At 43.4% G+C, this 16,559-nt stretch overlaps 1 protein-coding gene across 2 annotated transcripts in view; it reads left to right on the top strand.

Moving 5' to 3' along the window:
* RNF128 (ring finger protein 128) overlaps positions 1-16,559 on the top strand; it is a 61,074-nt gene that overhangs the window by 17,450 nt on the left and 27,065 nt on the right. Inside the window, exon 1 of one of the 2 annotated variants that reach the window (XM_035113282.3) lies at positions 5,784-6,460. The exons of the other annotated variant lie outside the window; for it this stretch is intronic. Within the exon in view, the coding sequence (XP_034969173.1) occupies positions 6,022-6,460 (439 nt within the window). The 5' untranslated portion in view covers positions 5,784-6,021. Of the gene's footprint in view, positions 1-5,783; positions 6,461-16,559 lie in introns of those variants that run through there. 2 annotated transcript variants of the gene reach the window in all.

The raw sequence follows: 16,559 nt of genomic DNA, 5'->3' as shown, positions 1-16,559 counted from the left end.
ATTTCAGTAATACCTAGGTACTGTATATATGTATTTTGTTGTTCTAGCTTGATCAAAATTATTTATTATTTCATAACAGGTAGATAGTTAAGAGCTTAGGTGGCTTGAGTGGTGGGCGCCAGGCGCCCCCCAGAATTCAACACAAGGTGCCCTGCACCCCTTGGTAAAGACGGCCCTGATTGTGTGCATCCTTTGAGGAAAATTTGACAGGAGTTGGGGTTCAGGGATTGTTGATTTTATTAAGGATGCTCCCTACTTTTGTCCTGCATATAATTTGTGCCCTAGGTTGATGTATAAGTAGTTGTAGTAAAATGCATACTGCTTGTGAACTGCTACAGAAATTATTGATTACTGGTGGGTGGCAAAGTCCCCATCTGCTTGCTTCCTCAAGCCCCAAGCTCCCTATCTGCTTGTGACCTGGTTAGTAAATATGTTTTCATGAATAGCTGGACACACGAGGAAGTGAGCTGACAATTCTTCCATTGCACATCTCTGTGCAAGAAGCAGGTCACGTCAATCAGTTTTCCTTCCATGCTCAGAGGTTCTCGATTCCCATTCATCTTATTGCAACAGGCAGGCAGTTTCAATAGCAATTGGTTTACTTAAGTGTAACATAAGGAAGAAGATCTATTCATGATTGCGTGGGGTTTTTTGACTAGGTCACAGAGAGTTAGAACTGTTGTCAAACAGAGCCTGGAGCAACACAAGTTATCTGCCAGCAAATATAATTTCATGCTGGAATGAATGTTATCGGTTGGAATTTCCCTGCCCCATTTTTCCAGCACCATTAATGCAGCTCATCTTTGACTTTACCAAACAATCAGAGCAAACTTTCCAACAGTTTTTTCCTTTGAAGGCAGTGAGATTTCAGTCACAGTTATCTCCATGACTTAAATGTTTGTGGGATATCTGTTTGTCACTATAAAGTCTTTATAGCATGTGGCAGTCTTGATCCTTGGGATGGTAGGGTAGACAGCATTTATATTCTGATACTGGAACTGTTGGTTGTTCCTGATATTGTATTTTATTTATTCGGTTGATTTAAAAGGTTATTCAGCAGAATTTCCAATGTGGTCTATAAAAACAGGAAAGAAAGAAAACACCCAAGCTGTGCAATAAATCATAGCAAGGTTTTAAAAACATCTGAAGATATTAAAAGGACTGGGATTAAAAGGACAGCAATATTAGTGCCAAGCAACCCTCCTTGGGGCTGGAATTCCACAAAGAGGGAACCACCATTGAGAAGGCTCTCTCTCTCTGGTCACTATCCTGGAGGAGAGCCTCCAAATGTTATATGAACATCCTGTGAGGTTCCCCTAGGTCCTTGAGTCCTCCTAAGCACTTGGAATTGTGCTCAGAAATGGATTGGAAGGCAGTAAAGGTCATTCAATATCCATGATATATGTCCCACTAGTCGGCACCAGTCAATAGCCTAGCAGCTGTGCTTTGAACTAACTGCAGTTTCTGAGCAGTCTTTGACATATACATGCCATCAGTCAATCCAAGATGTCACCAAACATGGGTAGTATAACTATGAAGTGTAGCATAGTCCACAAATGCCTATCATAGCTGCCAAGTTATCCCTTTTTTACAGGGATTTTCCCTTATGCTGAATAGGCTTCCTCACGAGAAAAGGGAAAACTTGGCAGCTATGATGCCTATGCCAAACAACATATTAGTCTTTAAGCTACCAGATGACTCTTTGTTGGTTTTCCTGCAATACAAACACAACTACCCTACTAGAAATTATTACTTTTTAATGTTATGCACATATTTTGTTCTCTGTTGAACTTTCAACAGTGCTTCATTTTAAATAGACAGCCATGCCACTGTGGTTCTCTCAAAATGTAATCTACAACCCATTTACCGCAGAGCACACTTTCTAAAGTCAATGATACCGAGACAGATGCAGAAGAACAAACGTTTTAATGCATCGCGAAGTCTGCTACTGCACTTGACATCACCAGATGCAGGGTGAGCAGTTGCCATATTTCTTGAGCTTCTTGCCAGCTAAGCATTGACTGGATCGTATAAGTATCATCATATTTCAAGGACCACAGCATCGAGAAGTGATTGGCATCGTGAAGTGAGTGAGCCATCCTAGCAGATCAGGCTGTAATGCATGCTGCTTCCAGAACGACACTTTCTCCAGTTTGGAAATGTGCACTTGGGTCCATAACGGTTGGTGAGCAAGTGATGCCCATGATGTATAAACTGACTCTGTGCCACTGCCCATGTGTGGTGCCATAGTGAGCTGCATCATCTGGGTACAGAGTAGACAGTTGTATGGTAACTTTGCACCAGCTTCAGCCAGTAATGTACATCTTGCATTTACAGTCCACCTCTCTAAGGAGCTCAATGGTTCTCATCCTCTTCATTTAATGCCTGCAACCCTTGAAGAAGGTTAGGATGAGAGGCACTGACAGGCCCAGGACACTCTAATCCATCGTTTCTCAAATTTGGGTCCCTGGATGTTGTTGGACTACAACTCCCATCATTCTTAGTTAGCAGGACCAGTGGAGAGGGATGATGGGCATTGTAGTCCAACAATATCAGGCGACCCAAGTTTGAGAAAGGCTGCTGAATCACTACACCACACTTGCTTTCATGAATTGTCTCAGTGCTTGTGACACGAGACAATAGCAAGATGCCAGGTGTGCTGTTTTGTGTAAACCATCAGCGTACAGCCATTTGTTTGTTTTTCCCCTTCACAAATGTTTGCTGGGCTAAATCTGTACAGAAATTCTTCAATAAAATATCTAGATCAGGGTTTTCGCAAACTTGGTAGCCATCTTTTTTTTTACTACAACTCCCATCATCCCTAGCCAGCAGGACGAGTGGTCATGGATGATGGGGTGATGGAAATTGTAGCCCCAAAACAGCTGGAGACCCACATTTGGAGAAGCCTGACCTAGATGAGAGGTGGTCAACCCCTAGCCCAAGGAGCCTGGTGTGGCCTCTCAAGCAATTTTTTTCTTCTCTTCCCCCTCACAAAAAATTCACTGATTTTGGCAGTGGTAGCAAAACCAAAATGCATACAAGGTAGACACAGCACTGGAGCAGACAGAGAGGTTTATATCTGATGGGGATACAAATTGTCCCTTCCCAAGTCAATCATTTGATAAGGGGGAGGGCAGGAAATCTCTCAGTTGATACACACTAATGAGCTGCAAAAAGCCTCAATAATAAGGAAGTTAGTTGCACTTTCATTCCCTTAAAAATAAGTGGAACTAAAGCTATGACTAGTTTCACCAGCTGATTTCACAGAACGAGTAGGTGCATTCAAGATTAGTAAATCATTGGAGATTCCTTCTGAGTACACACTTAAGATGTTGGCATAGCTACAATGCAGTTCTATGTATTTTCCCCCTTACCTGGGAGTAGGTAGGACTAACCCCCATACTTACTCCACTATTTACAAGGACTTAAGAGCAGCTTTGTTCAAAGGTGTAAATCTCCCATTGGGAGATTGATTGGGTATCTAATTAATTTTTCATTAGGCGACAGGTCCCCCTACACTTCTGAAAAAGTGGCCTGTTTAGCAATTTGAGAGTGGCAGTTTTAAGGAGAAACGTTTGTGGGGATGATAGGTTAAATTCTTCAGGGCAGCAAACTTGTATATGACAAAATGCCTTATTTTAACTGTGTGGTGTATTTTGTTTTTATTTCACACACACACACACACACACACACACACACACACACACACACAATTTTGTAATGGCTTTGGCCAGACAAGTGAATAAACAAACAAACAAGCAATAACATGAAACAGTAACAATGCAATTCTATTTCCCTCCCCCTTACCTGGGGAAGTGGGACTAACTCCCAAACCAGGTGAGCAAAGCACTGCAAGGCAACCTACGTCTACCATAAATCAATGCGGCTTAAAGGTAAAGGTAAAGGACCCCTGACAGTTAAGTCCAGTTGTGAACGACTCTGGGGTTGTGGCGCTCATCTCGCTTTACTGGCCGAGGGAGACGATGTTTGGTACCTATTTATCTACTTGCACTTTGACGTGCTTTCAAACTGCTAGGTTGGCAGGAGCTGGGACTGAACAACGGGAGCTCACTCTGTCGCGGGGATTCGAACCGCTGACCTTCCGATTGGCAAGCCCAAGGCTCAGTGGTTTACACCATAACGCTTGAGTAAATTGCTAAAACCTGGGCTGCTAGGACTGCAATCCTAGCCCCCAACCCCCCCTCATGCTGAACAGGGCAGTCTCGAGCAGGTTGCACGCCCTGGCGCTGAGGGGCAGAGATCACTCCGGTGCCCCCGCCCTTGCAGGGCGCAGCATGGTTTTCGTGCGGCTTTGCCGCGCAGCGCCCCGCCTGCCGGCTTGGCGCCCTGGCACACCGCACCACCGGGGGTCTACCTAGAGCCGGCCCTGATGCTGAAGCATGTCGTCTCCCCACTCGCCATTGGAACAACAGATGACAATCTTAAGAGCACACAGTTTATTATAATATTTTATAAAATAAAAAAATTCCTTCAGTAGCACCTTAAAGACCAACTAAGTTTTTATTTTGGTATGAGCTTTCGTGTGCATGCACACTTCTTCAGAAGTGCACACGAAAGCTCATACCAAAATAAAAACTTAGTTGGTCTTTAAGGTGCTACTGAAGGAATTTTTTTATTTTACTTCGATCCAGACCAACACGGCTACCTACCTGTAACTATAATATTTTATGTTATTGTAAATTCCTTAATTGTTCATTTTTAACCTTGTACTTATATAGGTTGCTGATGATTAGCTCTTTTTTGTTGTTGCTGGTGAACATTTTCATAGTTTGGTTCTCATAAAGCATTCATCATTAAAAGTTGCATCGTAACCAGAAGTAAACACCTGAGGTTCTGGCTATCCACTTTGGTTGCAATAGACACCCCTTACTCAAAAATAACTCCCATAGAAATGAGAAGAGCTGTCTTTTGAGGGTGGGGGGAATGGCTCAGGGGAGTGATTAGCTAGGGCTAACCCATACTCAGAACTAACTACAGTGGTACCTTGGTTCTCAAACACCTTGGTACTCAAAAAACTTGGAAGCCAAACACTGCAAACCCGGAAGTAAGTGTTCCGGTTTGTGAAAGGTTTCCGGAAGCCAAATGTGCTGTGTTTTTAGTGTTACACTTCCGATTTGAGTGCCACACTTCCATTTTGAGTGTTATGCTGAGGTCTGTCTGTTTTTGCTATTTATTTTGCGTTTTTGCGTCTCTTTTTTGTTTTGTTTTTGTGACTGTGTGGAACCCAGATTGATTGTGACTGTAGTACATTATTGCTTTCATTTTATGGATCAATGATTTCGTTAGATAGTAAAATTCATGTTAAATTGCTGTTTTAGGGGTTGTTTTTAAAAGCCTGGAACGGATTGATCCATTTTGCATTACTTTCTATGGGAAACATAGCTGCCAAGTTATCCCTTTTTTAAAGGGATTTTCCCTTATGCTGAATAGGCTTCCTCGCGAGAAAAGGGAAAACTTGGCAGCTATGATGGGAAAGTGCAGCTTGGTTTTGGAACGCTTTGGTTCCCGAACACATTAAGTTTGAGAACCAAGGCTCCACTGTAGCAGTTTTTACTATCCTGCCAGATAACTTCTGGAATAGATCAGTCCACACAGCATGAGACTACTTATCTTTTGTTGGGGTATGTGTGCGGAACCTCAGTTACTTAGGCATTTTTATTGATTTCTATTGATTCCAACAACGCGCTTCGAGCCCGGGACAAAGGCTCGGAACGCGGCGGCGGCGCCGCCAACGCTCGAACCCCGCCGCGCGCCTGCGCGCACGTGGGCCTCCCTCGCCGGCTACGGAGGAGGAGGGGCATGTCTCTCTGCCTCAACCCCCCTTCCACCCTGCCCCTCCCCTCCCCTCGAATCCCCGCCCTCCAGAAATGGGCGGGGAATGGGCTCAGGTAAAGAGCGCGGCGGTCCGGCTAGTAGTCGCTCGCCTGAGGCAAACGGCGGCGTTGCTGCTGTTCCTGCGTCTTCTCTTTCTACGTGGTGTGGCGCTTCTCTTCTGAGGCGATGTGGCGGCAATCCGCGTGGGCCTTCTTCGCTCTGCTCCTCGCCGGAGGTGGCGGCAGCCCCGGCAGTCTCCGTCCCGGGGCTTCTGCCCAGTCGGTGTGGACGGCGTGGCTGAACGTGTCGTGGAGGATGCCCGGCAGCAACGAGAGCTCCTGGAACGCGGGCGAGAGCGGCATCTTCGGGCAGGACTCCCCCCTGCGGAGGGCGGCAGGGCTGGTGGTGGCCCCCGAAGGGCCCGGGGCGGCCAACGCCTGCAACCCGCTTACCAACTTCAGCAGCCCGGCGGCGCCCACCCCGTGGCTCGCCCTCATCCAGCGCGGAGGGGGGTGCACCTTCGCCGAAAAGATCGCCGTGGCCGCCGCCAGGGAGGCCTCCGCCGCCGTCATCTACAACTACGCCGGGGGGTCCGGGAACGACGTTCACCCCATGACCCACCCGGGTGAGGAAAACGAGGGGTGGGGGTGGGGGTGGCGGAGGGAGGGAGGGAGCCGGACAGTTTCCGGGACGCGCCCCTCGCTTGGGCATCTGTCTACCTCTGAGTCTAGATTGAAAACCTGGCTTTTTTTTAAATGCGCGTGTATACACTGTATTGTATAGCACAGAATTGGTGGAGTTGGGGGGAGAGGGATCTCCCAATGGTCATCTTCTAGTCCAGCCCGCAAGAATAAGCCCGCTGCCCCCTTAAGGGGCTGGAAAGTACCACCTTGGCGTTCGTCAGCACCGCGCTCTAACTAACAGAGTTACCCTGGAAGTTATAGATATGATTGCGTATGTGTGTTTAGATATGCAGCTTGTTTAACGCGTTTATAGAACACCTTTATCTTCCGAGGGAGGGTGGGGAGAGGTGAGGGACGGGGACGGGACATGGCTCTCCTCCTCCTCCCCCCGTTTCATCCTTAATGGCAACCCTGAGAGGTAGGCTAAGAGATGGGAACAGGCCCAGAGTGAGCTTCAGAGCTGATTGGGGATTTGAACCCAGGTCCTGGACAAACCATTGTGCACTGCACTGGCTCTCTATGTCACGCGCATGTGTTTTTATGCAATTGAATTGCAGGCAAGGCACATTCTTGTCTTCTTGCAGCCCTGGGCTGTTCGAGGTATTCAGTAAGCTTTTGTTTTTTACTTGGAATCGTAGAATTGTGGAGTTGGAAGGGACACCAAGGTTCATCTAGCCCAACCCCTTGCAGTGCAGGAATCTTTCATATGAAGAGTCTCCTACTCTGCTGACTCAGAAGCTATGATCCATCTTCTTCTGTGTTTGAACACCCAAGTAGAAAGAAGCATTTCTTACCTTCTCTCTCCTTTTTGCTTAGGTATTCTACAACCTTTGTGGTGTTGGCTGTTTTCAGTTGCAATAATCAAATAAGGACATTGCTTATTTTTGCGCTTGGTGTACAAGCACTTGTCTGATGTGTGGTTGCTTTGTAAAGTGTTTCTTATTTGGGCCTTGCATATATCTGCGGGTCTTTAATTAATTGATTGCTTCCATCTTAGGATACATACGATTGCAGCCTTGATACCTTTCTGCTGTCGTATATGAAATTTATATCTTGCTTTTTAGCCAAGATTAGCTCTCGGGGCTGCTTTTCATTAAAATCTGTTGGAAGGTGTGATATGAGGGAAAAGGCAGAGAAGGGGGTATTGTATTCTTGTGGACCAGGGCAGTTGGTGACATAATAGTCCAAGTCTCTAGAGAAAGGTGCAGCAAAAGGGTTAAAGGGACCACTGATGTTGAAGATGGCAACCCACAGTATTTCTCTGGTTCAGCTGCAGAGACTTTTGTCCCTGGGTATTGAAAATTGAGGGCAGACGTACACCATACACTTGAACCACATGACTTTCCCCAAAGAATCCTGGGGACTGTAGCTTCCCCCTAATACAGGGGTTCCCAACAAAATTTTCTCGAGGACCCCTCATCGAGCCGCTATTGTGACAAGGACCCCCATTAATTCCTAATCCTATAATTAAAAAGTGAGAGCCAAATTAAGAGTCTTAATTTGGGAATGGAGAAGACAGGGTACCTGCGCAGTAGCGCACAAATGAAGCCGATGCGCGCAAAGCATCTTGGGGAGGTGAGCGTTAGTAGAATGTGCGCGCTGCCTCTTTGCAAAACAGTAGTGTTTGTAAAGCGCCACCTAACGGCATACAGCAGAACTACTGCCTCTATCTAATTCTCGTTTTGCGCTAGACTCTGCTCATGCAGGAAGCGGCCAAAACAAAAAATCTGTTATCATACGAAATATATTTAATATATTTTTTATTCTAATAGCATCTTGCGGACCCCTCTGGCATAGCTCGCGGACCCCTGGGAGTCCCCGGACCACCTGTTGGGAACCACTGCCCTAATACATTCCTAGCACCTGTAAGAAGCTTCAGTTTCCAGGATTCTTTGGGGAAAGCCATGGCTGTTGCTATATTGCTGTTGTGAATCACTCCACTTACTCCTTCCTCCCCTGGTGTGGGAAGCACCACCAGGTTCTCACTGTGATAGCATGCAAACACAGAAACTTGTCCCAGTAAGTTCAGTGGAGCACACCACCTAGCATCTAGGGATTGACTCCAGTCATAAATACACTTTGCAAGTAGCTAACTAAATTTTGGAAGATTCAAGGCAGACAAAAGGAAATACTTCTTCAAAACAATGTATAGTTTAATCCTGGAACTCGCTCCCTCAGAAAGTAGTGATGGCTTCCTACTTGAATGGCTTTAAAAGAGGTTGGCCATTGTGAGAATAGGATGATGGACTTGGTGGACTAATGGCCTGATCTAGCAGGCTCTTCTTAGGTTCTTTGGTACTTCTAGTAAGCAGATAAGCAGAAGATCCTGAGAACAACTTGGGCAGCTCCTGAGGTTATAATCCCTGAAAAAACATAGAGCACACACTATCTCCAAAAGTACAGTACTAATGCTGTTCCTCCATTGTCCACACTACTTCACTTCACCTAGCACAAAATTATATCCTGCATACCATATACAGTAGATCCAAAATGTAGGAATCTTAACTCTGGAGATACTCTCCCAGGTTTTGGTTCCTACTGAACTCAATTCACCCTCCTGAATAAAGCAATTGTCTTGCCACTATATACAAATTGAAAGTACTCCAAAGCAGTTGCAAAAGGGCAGCAAACAACTCCTTGTTTTATTACCCTGTTTCTCCGAAAATAAGATGTAGCCATAAAATAAGCCCTAGCAGGATTTTTAAGCATTCAAGGAATATAAGCCATACCCCGAAAATAAGCCATAGTGATAGGCAGTTTAACCTTGTAGGTTAAACTGTACCATAATAAAAAAATAAAACATCCCCTGAAAATAAGCCATAGTGGGTTTTTTTTAAAAGGAAAAATAAATATAAGACGGTGTCTTATTTTCGGATAAACACGGGACTTGCAGTGAGTAAAAGCAATTTAAGAAGCTTCTGTATCATTTATTTGTTGAGGAAATTAATATACTGCATCATATGTTGGTGAAAATCTGCAAACAGTTTATGTGACATCCTAAAAATATAGTAACAAATACAAAAAAGATAGTAGAAATTTAAATCGTTATTTTGGAGCTGCACAGATAACAATTGGATAAGATATCCTCATAAACCAGGCATGTCCAAAGTCTGTTTTGGGGGCCTAATTCGGCCCAGCAGTCGGGTTAATCTGGCCCCTGTGGCAGTTTATTTCCTGGGGGTAAAATCCTTTAAAAAAAACCTCAACAACTTCAATCCTAAAAAAAGTTAACAACTTTGGTTGGCCCTCACGGCCCTTTACTTCATCAAATCTGGCCCTCTTTGAAAAAAGTTTGGACACCACTGTCTTAAACATTCTGATGATTGTGCTGTCCACTAATGATTCTGTTTTAGTATCTTAACTGCTTGCCAGATGAAGAAAATTAAAATCCTGAAAGGTGCTCTGCACATGTTCAAGAGTATTCAGTCCAAGATGAGAGTTCTTGTAAGTAAAATATGTTCATGTTGGCTGTGATTGAAATTCTACACAATGTGCATCTACCTAAAGCATAAAAGCCCTTCCAGAAAATATGTGGTAACCCTTGTTGCTCATGTGTCATATGCAGTATTAATGCATTATTAGTAGTAATAGTAAATAATCATGCTTCCAGCTCATGTTTGCATGTGGTTTGAAAGATGGTAGTAACTTGGGCATGACCCTGGTATCACCTGCACCACGTCTACAAGACAGCTCAACCTTTAGTACTCTGTTTTAATCAGGTTGCAATGGCTTATCTCATTTGTATGTTAACATTACAAATCTGGATGTTAATAATTTGCATTTATGCAATGCATTTTAATTATATGAAGTCCTCTTTATAGATTTTCACTGACAAGCTCTGGAAGGATTTCATCACTTGTTTACCACCCTTAAAATTTTTATTTTAAAGTGATTTTTAAACATTCATGTGTCAACAGGGTTTTCATAGGTGTGTGCCAGTACCTAGCCAGGTGTGTATACTGAAGGGAATCATCAAGCATTCCTTACAGTCTTGACTTGAGTTTGATGGTGGTTAAAAAGTGAATCTTCTGCCTCATATCTGAATTCTGCTATTCTTCTGCCTCAGTATTCTAGCATTATGTACCTCTCTGCTTCTAGGAGCCCATGGAACAGCTATTTGATTTTGAGCGTTTTGTTTTCTTAAGATCTATGTCTTTGGGATCTATTAAATATCCTTAGAGTGGTCTGAAGTCCATTGAATGGTCAGAAGGCACATAGAACTATTCTGAAAGCAATCTGGATTGGGAAGTTGCCTGGAAATCATATGCAAGATTCTGAGTATTGAGCAAGGAAAATAATTTTAATTTTCTAGTTCTCTGGATTGCATTGTATATTGGTAGGAATGATTAGGAATCACAGAAGTATGAACAATCTGACCACCCTTCCTTCTGAGTTTGCTAAACTAGTGTGCTAATGACATGCTGTTGCCTCACGTTTTTCTGTGAATGAGGTAGTTGTCTTAGTTGCATGCTTACTGTGCTGCTACCGTATTTGCTGCAGTGACAGGGATATGCATAAAAGCAATATACGAACAATTTCCACTTAGAAGAATTCCAGGGACACCAATAGTCTTGCGTAGTAATGTTTTCCTTTGAGAAAAGAAAGCAGCACACTTGGCCTCCCTTCCCTCTGTAGCATGTCCCTCATGGCTATGAAACAATACTGAAAAGATGCCTATTATCTTCTGGGAGTTATTAAACATGCACTGATTTATTTATTTATTTATTTAGTGTTTCCATGTTATCATTGTGGAGGGGCATTAAAACATATGTGCCATGGGATTATTGTACTCTAGTTAACATGAACCTCAATTGTGGGTGGAGCTTACAGATTTGGGTGATTGATGTGACTTTTAGTGAACTAAAAATATTTTGAGTTTGCTGCTGCATGCCTTTGACTTCTCTGCATCCCCCCCCCCCCGTGCTCCTTGCAAACTGAATACTATAATCCAGATCCCCTAATGTAGTACAAGTGCTTCAGCTAATGAATAGCTGGCCAGAATAACAGTTTCCCTTGATATCATTTAGAGGGCCTACATAGTACAAGAAATTGATTGGCTGTACAGATGCTAAATAAATTGATTGGCTTTGGCTGAAACAAAAAGTCATCGTAGGGCAGAACTGTTAAATTGCCTTGAAAGGAGAATATAATTGATTGTATTGTGTGTTAATGTTATGGTACTTACACTGCTTTCATCTATCCTAGAGCCTGATCCATGTGTATGGGTGCAAAAATAAGGCCCCAACCCTATCCACTTGTGGGAGTAAGCTCCACTGAATACAACAGGGGCACTTCTGAATAAAACGTACATAGAATTGATCTATAAAGCCACTGATATTTCAGATTGAGTTCTGGAGATTTATGGGGTTCATTTGAAGCATTTCTCCCTGAAAAGATCAGTAGTGGCAGGCAGCCTTCCTTGAAAGGGCCTCTCCAGGGCAAAGCCAAATGCATTTTTCTTATCTTATCAAATGTACTTTGACATGCAATTAAACCAAGATAAGCATCAAATATCAATGCACTGTATCTTAGAGTTGATGAGGAGAAGTGAGGACTATGGCAGAGAAGGTTTTACCTGAACTCTCCTGCATCTCCTGAATTGAAGGGACCATATCAAGGCTTCTCCTAATGCTAAAGTGATTGAGCATGCACAGAAAAATACTGTTTCTGAAGCATGGAGGACTTGGGCTATTTAGAACTCATAACAACTCTGAGGAAACATTTGCATCCTCTCCTATAAAACAATGCTACACAGTTGCAATGGAATCTTTGGGAAAGGCCAGCCTTCTAGCCAGGCTTGTAAGAGTAGTCAATGAACTAAGGGGGGAGAGCCAGAAGGGAAGAATTGAGGCTAATGATGGAGGCATGGAAAAGTGAAGCAGCAGGGAGTCTCTGAAGAAACGGCATCATTCTTAAGGTTAGGAATGGCTGTATGCTATTATGGGGAGGAGAGGCAAAGGAGTGCTAAGAAACCTCGTCAAGGAGCAAGTGATTAAAGGAATGTGGCAAAGGAAGCAGGAGCCTAAAAAGCAGTGTTGAGAGATTGTTTGTAGTTATTGAGCTGAAGAAAGGAAGAACCAGAGCAGGGTCCCACAGATCAGGTGCTACCCTGCCAGATCATAGCATTGTAGAGTTAGAGGGGCAGATGATGGTCACCCATGCAATGCAGTAATCTTTTGCCCAACATGGGGCTCAAACCCATGACGCTGAGATTAAGAGTCTTGTACTCTGCCTAATGAACTATCTCAGACTTAAATCCCTCCTTCCTATAAATTTCAGATAACTTTGGGAGAGGTTAGGGGGTGCATCCTGGTATGGAAGAAGCAGTAGGAGAGTTGCCCTACTCTCTTTATGCAAAAGGTTCAAATGAAATTAACAACACCTACCCCTGCTTCCCCAATTGTGCAAATGAATTGTTGCTGCTGGTGGCAAAAGCAAGGAAAGGTTACCCAGAGAGTCAAACCAACATTTGTGGACTCCAGACTGGAGCCTTGTGTGTTTAGCAGGAAGCAAGAGACCTTGGAAGTTCACTGAGCCCAGGAGGCTATACAAAGGCTATGAGTGTCAGGAGTAGATGGGGAAATCTGAAAGGTAGGTAAATGTGATCACATGTTTACCGAAGACAGCCATGCATACTACATTTGCTGAAGGAGGTAGCAGATGCATATGTACGTTTGAGGGTTTGTTTGGTCCTCTTTAGTTGGAGAGCTGAAGCATGGTGAGTAGGAAATAACACGTGTTTTGAAAATAAACTTCCAAATCATATTGGCGTGGCTGTTCTGATTGACTGGGTGTTTCAGAGGGACAGGCTTTTAAAAGAACAGCATTGGGGTGCTAGCAGTTGGGTACTTGATTATAAACTAAACTAGATTCCAGATGGAGAGGTGACATGCAGACTTCTTGTTAATGGTGTTGTATAGCTGCTGCCCAGGAGGGATTCACCCCTCCCATATCAGGAAAGGAGTTGCTTGTGCTGCAAAACACAGCAGGTAACTTCTAGTGCCTCTCAAATTATAAAACACATTGAGCAAACAAAATCAACCATAAGATGAAAAAGAAATTAAAGAGAAACGTGTTTCATTTGGCTAGGTCACAATGTGAACCACTGAATTCTGCAGACTTTTCAGCAAGCTTATGTGCCAGTGTTGCTGGTGCCTGGTGGGCAACTGTGTTTTCATTGCACATCAGATGTCTAATGACTGTGGGAAAATTACACAGGTTCCTATTTGCATTGGGGGTGGAGGAAGAGCCTAGCACTGGCTGAGCCAGCTGTTGGTGGCTCAAAGATCAGGAGGCTAGTGTATGGATAGCCTAAAGGCATTCTCATGTGGGGGCGGAACTTGTTTCTCAGCTAATGTACATAGTCTTGCTGTGTCAACAGAAACTTGATGATCGGGTCCCCCTTTAAGGTGGCAGCTACGCTATAAACCTCTTTTGAGTCCGGGATTTGTGTTAAGCAGGTTGTTGTCAAAGCACAAGGCAGAGTTTATAGAGTTTATAAAATCCTATGCGGCTCTCAAGAGCAACTGTTTGCAGCACTTTCTACTGGGCTAAATTGTGAATAACTGGATATTCTTAGAAGGTAAGGTAGAAACCAAAGCAACTGCTTTCCTTTAGGAATACAAAAATTCATTTTTGTCAAAGTTCCATTAACTTTCATTTTTCAGGGCCAGGGGAGGAAACTAACTAGCTTCTTATTGCTTTGGGGAGCAATGGGTGAATTTGACAAGGTAAGATGCGGAAGAGGGAACACGGCATTTCCTTAGTAGCCTGGTGGCTAGGCTTTTCTCTTCCCCTACCCTGATGGGCCAAGTATGATGGGTGGAGCTGCTCACTTGTCAGTCACCTGACATCATAATGACACCTTTTTGTCTGTTTTCTGCATCACTTTGAACTGGACTTCTGAGGATCAAGCCCCTCTCAAAGTGATATATCGCCCTATGATTTGCAAACACTATTGATCAGCTACAAACATTATTTTAGCCAAGCCCTGCAGTTACCTTCCCCACATCTGATGTCATTCATTGATGTTTGATATAGGTCAGGTAGGTGTGGTCTGGTCAAAATGGCCTCATGGGCCAAATGGGGAGGACTGGTGGGCCTAATTAGGTTCCTCACTCCTCACTTAAACAGTTGGATAATATTTATTATGATTTTGATATCAGGAGGTGTTGACATTTGAAGCAACAATCTTTCACAGAATTGACTATCAGTTCAAAGTTAGAAAATCACCATCTTCTAAATTGAAGTACAGTAGTCCCTCACCTTACACAGCAGTTTCGTTCTAAGACAGTGTTCGAAATTAGTCAGGCGCATTTTGCACCTGGCTTTGGACCACTTTGGACCAAGGGAAAATGCCTGGGTGCCAGGATGGTGCCTCACACCTCCATCATCTGGAGGTGCATGCCTGGGGATCATTGGATCTGGGCTGTTTTCACACACTGGTACCCCATTCTGTAGAATTCTATCAGTTATAGTTTATCTGCACAATTGGAATGAATTTCTGGAACCAAAATGCTTTTTCTGTGCAGCAGGAACAGTCACTTTTAAGAAAAAGGAGGTCAGAAAAGGCCAGTATATATGTGGACTGTCGCTGGATCAAGTGACTTTTCTGTAAGTTCTCAAAGTTCTTAACCTAGCTCAGGGTTCTCATATGAACCAGTCAGATGTTTAACTGATAATCAATCATAGTCAATCAATCATTTGATAAATAAGACTTTAGAGCCAAAAATGGCAACTAGACATTCCGTTTTGGCAACTGTAACTGTAAAAATTGGTTTAAGGAGCCATTTGGCACCTAGCTTATATATCTGAGTTTCTAACGCTGTTCTAAGGGTTCCACAATATACATGAAAATAACATATATTCAAACCTTTGGAGCCACCCCATAGCTAGGGGGTGGGTGGGGGAGGGAGACATAGCATCCCAGAGCCTTCCAGAGCTAAAGAGTTAAGCCCAAGTTAACCCAGAAGAAAAATAACTTAAGTTCTCTGCCTTGTTTGGGATTTGAGTTACGCAATTTCAACCATGTATGGGTGAAATTGTGCCAGTAAGTTGAGGGGTTTATTATACCTGTACATAGATTTGTTTATAATGGAGCATCAGCAGCCTGCTGTAATTTAGCATTTCCCCTTTTCCTTCTTCAAACCCTTCTTTGCGTGCCAGAGAGAGCTTTGCTACAATGGGGTTTTGGAGCAAGCGGAAACAGCATGAATCTGTCATTGCTTCTTCCTGCTTCAAAGCCCAGGTTGGTATCTCTAGAGTTCTGGGAGATTTCTTGTGTCATGCTCAGCAGGGGCCCTCACCCCAAGCAAATCGGTATGTGGATATAGCAACATGCAGCACCCATTTCAGAAGGAATGTTGCTCATTTCAGGCCAAATGAAGTCATAATAATGTGAACCTTTGTCTTAGGATAGTAACTTGACTTGCTACCCTACTGCAATAGTTAGATGATTACTACAGTTTGTTTTGAGTAGAGTGTCTGGAAGCAGCATAACTTGTCCAGCCTGATACTTAAAATCTCTAACAAAAAAAAAATGCTATTAAATGTTGGCTGATAATGATAATACATTTTTTTCAGGGCAAGATGCCCAGGATTTAGCAAATGCAGAATAAATACTGCTTTCTGAACTTGTAATCTTATCAACTGCTTACTGAGGGAAGATGGTACCTTTCTACGGCAGGTCTCCAAGTACATAACTATGATAATTGCCCTTCTTGTGTAATCTGTATTGACCTTCAAAAGCAAGCTGTTGTGTTGGTAAGGATTAAAAACAGTCCCACAGAACAAAGTATGTGTTTTTTTTCCAAGGCACTTTCCCCATTAGCTATATTGTATTCCTCAAATATAGATTATTGTACAAGACTTGAACATTTTGATTATAATGAGCAGTAGATGATTACTCATTTTAACCCCGGAAGTGAAGCCATATTGGTGTGAGAGAGAACAAATTGGTTGGTTTGCAGAAAGCTGTTTGCAAATTTCCCACATTGCAGTCTAAAACTTTGCTTGAGAGCAGTTTCTTTCTAGACTTGGATT

Source organism: Zootoca vivipara, chromosome Z2 (assembly GCF_965207765.1).
Source record: "Zootoca vivipara chromosome Z2, rZooViv2.hap1.1, whole genome shotgun sequence".
In the NCBI taxonomy this organism is placed as follows: Eukaryota; Metazoa; Chordata; class Lepidosauria; order Squamata; family Lacertidae; genus Zootoca; species Zootoca vivipara.
The sequence above is the reverse complement of the archived record's forward strand: the minus strand, read 5'-3'. Positions and strand labels throughout refer to the sequence as shown.